Raw genomic sequence first — 8,447 nt, 5'->3', positions numbered from 1 at the left:
CATTGTATCTCTTGGCCTGATACAAACTGTAGTATTAAAAATGGTAGTCCAGGCTGATTTGGTACTTTATCTATGACTAAGCTCAGCCAAATATCAGCTGGCCTGGTGAAAAAATGTACTTGAAGGTTCGGTACCTACAGGCTCTGCTAAGTACTTTCTTATATGTCAAACATACATTTATATTAATTTGCTTCTTAGTTTACCTTTAAACAAAGCACTCTTATCTATGCATAAGAAAAAGCACCATGCAGAGCTGATTAACACAACATACTGTTTTGTATTTTGTATACAATATTGTATTTTGATTTAGTTTGATTTGTTAAGTGATTTATCATGTTTTTGTTGCCAAAAAGAACAGCAGTACTTTCCAAAATCTTATGCATTAAGACATGCCAGTATTAGTTTCAGTAGTATTGATACCTCATTTCCTTAGCACTTTTAAAATGATCGGCAACTTTAGTGTCAGTGACTTCTGTTGCCTGTAGAGGAGCCAAGAGTAATTGTAAAAGACACCTGCTGTAATCCACCATCTGACTTTGCAATATTGAGAAACTGCTAAGGAGGTAACTTGGGTTGCCTGTGCAGAACGTGCGCCCTGGCATTTTATTACTCTCAGAAAGAGTATGTGCGGCAGCCTGTGCTGCCGTGTGCATAACGTGGGGAACCACAGGCGTTTAAGGTCCAGCAGGAWCGCCTCTGGAGTGAAATAAGTGGCAGGCCTTTTAAGGAGCAAGTAATCCCAGAAGTGAATGAAACACAAGCAGTCTGCGGCTTTCTGCCCCTAGATAAAAGTACCGGCGAGCGAGCCTAAACGCTGCCTCTGCGGATGACTAGTTAGAACAAGCTTAAACTTAAGAGCTAAACCGAAGAGGTTTCCTGTTTGAGTCTGCAGCAAGCTTGCTCGGGTGCCCCCCCTCCCCCCGGGCGCCGCCGAGCCGGCAGCCGGGGCTGCGGGCGCTACACGAGGGACTCGCAGACGGGCACCGAGTCGGAGTCCTGGCTGTGCATGGAGCTCAGCCCCGTGTCCGAGTCCTCGCCGCTGTCGGCGCGGTCCTTGCGCAGCGCCCGCGCCTGCTCCACCCAGCCGGCCGCGCTGCCCCCCGCCGCYCCGCGCCGCTCCGCCGCCGCCTCCGCCACGTCCAGGCTGCCCAGCGTCTCCAGCAGGCGCTGCAGCTCCCGCTCCTTGTCCTCCCACGCCCGCTGCGTGCAGTCCAGGTCGATCTTGATCGCCTCCAAGTCTGTGCTCAGCTTGAGCCCGATGTAGAGGCTAGTGCTCAGCTGGGTCTTCACCCGCTCGTGCTCCAGGTGCAGCTCGCCGCCGCCGCTCAGCTCCGTGGTGTCGCAGTCCGTCTCGGCCAGGCCGGGCCCCGCGGCCAGCGCCAGCTCTTCCCGCCGCCGCTTCATCCAGCGCTCGTTGAGCTCCTCCTGGATCTCGGCGGCCAGGTGCTCGAGCAGCTCCTCCTGCTGCGCCCGCTGCTCCTGCAGCCGCAGCACCTCCTCGCACTTCCTGGCGTAATCCCCGTCCTCCTCGTCGGGGCAGCCGGCGGCGGGGGCCTCCCCGCCCGGCCCCGGCTCGGGCCCCGGCTCGGGCTCGGGCTGGGGCTGCAGCTCCGCGCCGCCGGCCCCCACCAGGTAGGTGTCCTGCACGTAATTGACGCCGTGCCGCTTCATGCGGTCCAGGTGAATCTTGGCCTCGTACCGGTCGATCTCGCGGTCCAGCTCGCGGAGCCGCTGGATCTGCTGCCGGATGGTGTGGTCCTGCGACAGCACTAGGTGCACCAGCGTCTCCATCCTCTCCGCCGACGAGGCGTCCCGGGCCAGCGGCTGCTGCCGCTTCTTGTTGATCTTGGCCAGCTTGCGGAAGGCTTTCCGCACCACCCGCCGCTGCCGCTCCTGCGTGAGCGCCAGGCTGGCGCGGGCCGCCCCCAGGCCGGGGCCGGGGCGCTCCTTGCTGAGCACCACGCGCGCCTCGGCGCTGCGCGGCCCCGCGTTGGGCAGCGAGGCCTCGCTGCGCACCAGCACGAAGCGCACGTTCTCCTGCTCGTCCCCCCACGCCACCCAGAGCCTCAGGATCTTCGTCTTATTGGGCAGGATCCGCTCGAAACCGCGCCACTTCTCCACGATGCAGTAGGAGTGCGGCGGCCCCGAGAGCATCCCGCCGCCGGGCTCGGGCGGCGCCGGCCGCTGCCGCCGGTGGTGGCTGTCCTCCAGCAGCACCCGCACCACGTCCGAGCAGGTGGTCCGTCGGGACAGCCCGGAGACCAGCTTCTCCTCCTGGCAGATCCACACCGAGATCTTCCGCTCCTCCGGCTCCATCGGGGGTGCCGCGGGCGGGCGGCCGCCGGGGGCCGCCGGCTCAGGGCTCTCCGGGCAGCCGCTCCATGGGCGCGCTCAGCGGCGGCTCGGCGCCGGCTGCGCCTGCCGCCAGTGCCGCTTCAGCATGGCCGGGGCCGGCCCGCCCGCTCCACCCCTTCCTGCCCCGCGCCGCGCCCCGGCCCGGCCCGGCCCGGCNGGCCCGGCCCGGCGCTCCGCTCCGCTCCGCCGGCTGCGGCGCGCAGCCCGGCGCTCCGCCGCCGCCGCGTTTTCCTCTGCCCCCACGCGGGCGCCCCCCGCAGCTCACGCCCCGGCGGCGGCCGCGGGCAGCGCCGCCCCGGCGCGGAGAGGTAAAGGCTCGCCCGTGTGTCCGTCTCTCTGCCGTCCCTCTGCTGCAAACGCGCGGCGTCGAGGGAGCCCCGAACTGCCGAGGGATAAGAGGGAGCCCCGGCTCTTCAAAGTGAAAGCCAGAACCAGTGAGGAATTTCCAGTTTTAGTAAATCAACCGCCTGTAATTAGAGAATTCATGTTTGTAAAGCACTTTGCAGATGAAATATGCAAAGGACAGGAATGTCTAAGTGTTATTAAAATACTAGCTGAGCCAGATTTTAATGGGAGCTTGCTGTGTACTTTGATGGGAATAGGATCAGCCTCCAAGTGTGGATTGCAATGAGGAGATGGAAAAATTGTAGTAAAATACAGGGTTGTAGCATTGATTTTCATGTTGTGATGCATTGCAGGAATTCATGGACCGATTCTTTTTTACACGATAGAAAGTATGATAACAGGTAAAGGGGGAAAACTCTCTAAAGCCTGAAAGTTGATCTGTACATTCTGGAGATTTCTTAGAGCCAATAGAATTGGTAAATATGTTATGTGGAGAGGATTGCTGGGTGGATGCAGTTCCCACCCAATTATTGGAACACAACAAAGTTTTGGTACTCTAGCTTAACTCCTCTAATTCCAGAGTTCAAAACCCTGAATTTAGGGCACTCAAAAATAGTGGATTAATGATTCTGTAGGCTACTACCCTCCTCTTACCTCCAGTATACCAGTTCAACGTGGGCAGCTACTGCCCCAGCTTTTCCATAGTTTGCCTGGAAAGAATAGCCCCAGAAAAGATAGTCTGCCTTCTGTTCCAGCTGCATAAGGCTGCTAATGACAGTGGYGATTTGCGCCATGTAGACTCCTGTCCTGTGAGGAAGTGGGCTGAGAGAYCACCAAATTCCAGCATTCCTGCAGCTGACGATCATGCGGATAGTGTGCCTGTTGCTAATTTCCCTTTATTATTCTAGGTTAGAGGATTCTAAACCAAGGTCACTGCTGCATGTTGCAATAAGGTCATACAAGATAAGAGTGTTGGTAACAGGCTGAACTTTGCTTCCTCACTCTAGTCATTTTACATTAAAGTTACATGTATCTGTCAGATAAGTTGTTTTCCTTTCATGATGTGTCAGAAGTGCTAGATCTTTACACTTTGTCTGTGTAGAGGGAAATGTTTGCTGATGGAAGGTCATTCCTGAGGTGCACAGTCTTTTTGCTCTGCAAGTCATGTGTCAGTTGTGCCTGAAAGCTCCATTCACTCCAGGGCTGAGGGAGCTGGACCCTGGCAGTGGAAGTCCTGTAAGAGAACTGAATGGCTTTGACAAAGGTGTCGTAGCCACCCTGGGACAAACCTGAGAGCTCACACTGCCCCAGGTGATAGCATGTCAAAAAGGAAGGGCATGTGAAATGGGACTGTATAAATCTGTTTTTCCTCTAAAAGGCTCAAGGTGAAAAAAATGCAGGGGAGTAGGAAAAAGAAAGCCTCATTCYTTTCATCAGGCTGGTTGAAACTTGGAAAGAAAGATTATTCCTTGTTGTTACTGTCTCTGGCAGTGAGAAATTGTCCAACTCCTTCACCAGTGACTTCTTGCCTTCCTCATTTTGTTTTGATCTCATTTTACATGTTTCCTRTGGGAATGTCTGAAGCTTCTTAAGCTTCTCAGTTTTGGTAAGGGACAATACAGGAAGAGCAGGGTGTGATGTGAAGAGACATCCTATGCTCCCCACAGGTCAAGCAGCTCCGACTTGTCTGACTGCCTGTATCTATCCAGCATCCAAGCCTAGCTTTGTGAGGTGAAAYTGGGAGGTGATCCTCCTTCCCCTGACTACATCTCTGTGTATGGAAAACCGGCTCTGCCTCCACAATGGAGCYCCCAAGGCAGCGCTACCAGAGAGAGAATCAAGGTGCTGGAGAGAAATGGTAGACTTGTGTAGAATAAGCCTATYAGAGGAGTGTTTATATAATCTGTGGATCAAAAGGTGACATTAGAAATTTGCTCTGTTAGATTTCAAGTTTAACTCTCAGGAGTTTTGTTTCAGGCTATTTGCAAACTCAGGAAAATGTCACCAAAGCTGCAGAAGTTTGAGAGCTTAAGGTCTCTAAGTACCTATCTGAAGTGTGGGCCCTGCAGTGAATCCAAAAAACAACTGAATGCAGGCAACTCTTTGCTTTTCATCCAAAGATCTTAAAGCATCCTACAGAAGAGGGTAGTGTTATTGTCTCATTTTTACAGATAAGAATGCTGTGGCATAAAGGAGTCAAGTGTCTTGCCTAAGGTTATATAGCAAGGTAGTCAGGAAGCAAATCAATTTTCTTCCAGTGTCATTAGTCACCAAACTTGACTGTCTAGTCCTCTGCCTCCTTCCTCTCTTTCTTTCCTTCTTTTAATTATTCTATGAGAGAGGGAGATGAACAAGTACGCATTAGTTCTAAAGCTACTGTCTAAAGACGGTGATAAAATGAAAGGGGAAGCTCAGCAGACATTCTAGATCTCCAGTGGGGCACTGGAAAACAGTGGTATAAAGATGACTTCAGACCGTCTCCTCCTCCTCCTTCAGTGGACAGTTTAGCATTTGCAAACCTACAGGCCTGAAGAGTGTAGCATGCAGAGAGGCAGTCTCATTAAAAATCAGATTGGAGGAAATGACAGCTGATATGAGATCTTCTGTAATTTCCAAAGCTAGCATACTCCGCAACTGAACGTTTGAAAGCCAACAGACATGATCTGCCGTCCAGATGCCATTTGTATACCAGTGTATCAATGCACAATTGCCAGCAGGCTACGCTTCTGAAGTGTGAACTTGCTCGACAAAATGCTATATAGAGCACTTAAGGTGTATCACTGTGTGGCATATATTTCTTTGTTTTATTAATTGCTAATATGTAAAGCTGATGATACTGTTCAGGTGTACAAGGATGATACCTAACCCCCATAAAGAGATTTCTGAATTTAACTTTTCAGGCTGCATTGAAAATTCCAAGCCCAGGTACAGACTGGTTTATTTTTACCTGCTACAGAAGAATTACAAGGCAGAGTGTTCAGAAATCAACTGTTTTGGGCATTTCACATGAAGTTCTTTCTCTTCCTTCCTTTTCTTTGAAGTATGTGAGTAAATTACCAACAGCGTTTTGTGATAAGAACATCAGATCCCATTACAGTAAGGTCTATTTTTTTTGAGCTAAGCAACCACAACAAAATTTCAGCCCTGATATTTTTAAGAAATAAAAAGCAAATGATGCTAGACCTTATCTTGAATAGTTGGAATCCAAAATAGATAAATAAAAAGGCATTTCCTGCCTTCATCATTAATGTTGCACATAGGAGGAGGAAGAAATATTAAAAAACTGTATGTGAGTCATGGAACTAATTTATTTCAAAAGCATTTATATGGAAGAAGTCTAGAGATTCAGATTAAGGGTATTTTTCTTTTTCTTCTTTTTTCTTTTTTCTTTTTTTTTCCATGGTGAAGTTGCTTTTAGTTTTTAGATCACACTCAGGACAATTCACTTGTTTTTCCTGAGGTTACAGTTCAAAAGAATACAGCCTAAGTGAGATGAGTAAAGGCAGGCTGCAACTGGTAATCTGTTGAGCCATCACTGTCTGGTGAAGCTGTTACTCTGTTGTGATCCTGAACAGCAGTGCTGCTTTTCTGTGCTCCCCTTCCCATGGTCCTCTTAATCTTATTCGGTGAGGTTTAGCTGTTGGTCTCTTATACCCGTTGTTTTATGATGTTCTGGCTCAATATCTGTGAAGCCCCAAGACATAATTTGACTGTTAATAAAATCTAGTACAGACTTTTGCAATGCTTGCCTATATTTACAGGTGTGTGAAGAGGCTACTTGAGCTTACATCCCTCATGTATGCTTTTGTATCTAGTTGTTTCTGAAAGTATAAAGCTGAATAACCAAATCATATTGTGAATAACCAAATCATCTCTAGTTAGCTATGCATGGAATGAAGTGCTTGAACAACTACCTCAATTAGCAGGAATATTCAGACTTTAGTCAAAATACAATTTCAAAAAAAGTCTAAACTAAAAGTAGTATGTGAACAGTTGAGATACAAGAGAGAGCTTCTTTCAGATTTTCCACTGAAGGAACTAACACTTCTGGTAAAGATGCCTTTTAAGAAAACTAATGAACTCTCGATATGTTGTTTTCTTTTTTGGTTTTTTTTTTTTTTTTTTTTTTTTTTTTTTTTTTTTTTTAGTTTTGTATCTGACGTGAACTTTCTTGCTTCTGAATGCTGACATGTAACCAATAAAATTTAGATAATTAATACAGTTTAGGTAACCAATACAGTTTACATATATGCTATATAGTAACTCTTTAGTTAGCATCCCTAATGATACTTTCATGCTTGTGTGATGAGCCATTTCAGAAGACTCTGGTGTGGTCTGTTGGAGTAATAGCTGCTGATGCTGGATTACATTGCTAGATTACTTTATCCAGCCCCCCCCCTTTTTTTTTCTTTCTTTTTTTCTTTCCTTATTTCTTTGTTTGTTCATTTGTCCATCCATCCGTCCTCACACATCCAAACTACAAGCTGGTATGTTGAGAAGGAACAGTCTTCCAGTAAAATCAGTAGGGGCTGCGTAGGTAGATCCCTCTGCAATGCTTTGAAAATGCAGGTATGTCTGTAAACTACCATTAAATAAAGTAATGATCATGTATATTTATATTATATTAGAGCCTGGAAGTCTTGATGTGTTAGATGTAATATAAATTTATGGGAAGAGACCATCCATGCCTTGAAGGCTTAACCAGTGTCATAGAGCAAGTTAGGGGCACAGTGAAGGTTAGTATTAAGAACCACTGATTTCCAACTTCTAATCTTTGAGCTAAATACTTATCCACTTGCTTTTGTTTGTTATATGCCTATGTTGTGACAGAAAGAAATCCCTCTCCTTTTACACTTTATGTTTCAGATTTTCTTTTCTTACTAAACGCTAATTAGCATAGACGGAGAAGAAGAGGCACAAAATGATTAAAAGAATAAAAATCTTTTTCCTTGTAGTGTGCATAATAGATATACAAAGCTCTGATTCTAATGAAGTCAGGGGAGATGCATTAGTATGCTTTGGGGGAAAACATGAGAAGGATCTGACTCAAATGATGGCTATACATGCGCTTCTCCAAAAAAGTTAAGTGTACTTGAAAACAATCTAGTACTACTCAAATAGCTTAGTCTTAGCTTGAATACTTAGTCTTCACTGGTCAAAAAATGAAGATTTAGGTGTAATGATATCCCTTCCTTAAGCTGCCACACTCGCTGCAAATATGGCAGTTTTAATTATTTCCCACTTGCAACTTTTTTGCTTTTACATTAACAGTTTGCTAAACCCTTGAGAAAATGTCTCAGATTCTCTTGGTGATATATTTTTTATTTTTCACTGTTAAGCTCAATACTAGTTTATTCATTATCTTATTTGGATTTAACAGGAATACTTTTAACTACTTTAAGGCCAAAATATTTTTGCTGATTTTTTCCCAGTAACTCAACGAATATCCACTAGAATGTGCCTTCTCTTCTTTTAGAATTAATAAGCATTGTGGTGTCAATAACACAGATGATACAGAGCTTTCTGTATGTGCACTCGGATGACTTCTTGTGCTGGCCAGTTTTATATGTTTGGAAGAAACTTGACCTTTCTGGCCTTAATTGGGCTGATGGTTAGTCAAAAATTTTCCTGTTGGTTTTTCTGTACTGGGCAGATAAAGGAACTGCTCTCTGTCCAGTGAGATCAGTGACAAAACTCCGACAGATTTTGTTTGGAGCCAGTGCTTGAGAGCTGATAGCTGGAAACCT

The 8,447-nt window shown here is 47.0% G+C and overlaps 1 protein-coding gene across 1 annotated transcript; it reads right to left on the bottom strand.

Annotated features, from left to right (window-relative positions):
* Positions 1–957: 957 nt before the first annotated feature.
* RASSF10 (Ras association domain family member 10) lies at positions 958–2,334 on the bottom strand. Its single transcript, XM_085300784.1, has one exon. The coding sequence runs from the start codon at positions 2,314–2,316 to the stop codon at positions 958–960; it is 1,359 nt and encodes a 452-aa protein (XP_085156910.1). The 5' UTR covers positions 2,317–2,334.
* Between the last annotated feature and the right edge of the window lie 6,113 nt (positions 2,335–8,447).

This window comes from Rhea americana, unplaced genomic scaffold (assembly GCF_003343005.1).
Source record: "Rhea americana isolate MKP2758 unplaced genomic scaffold, rheAme1 scaffold_17, whole genome shotgun sequence".
Lineage (NCBI taxonomy): Eukaryota > Metazoa > Chordata > Aves > Rheiformes > Rheidae > Rhea > Rhea americana.
This window is presented reverse-complemented; position numbering and strand designations above follow the sequence as displayed.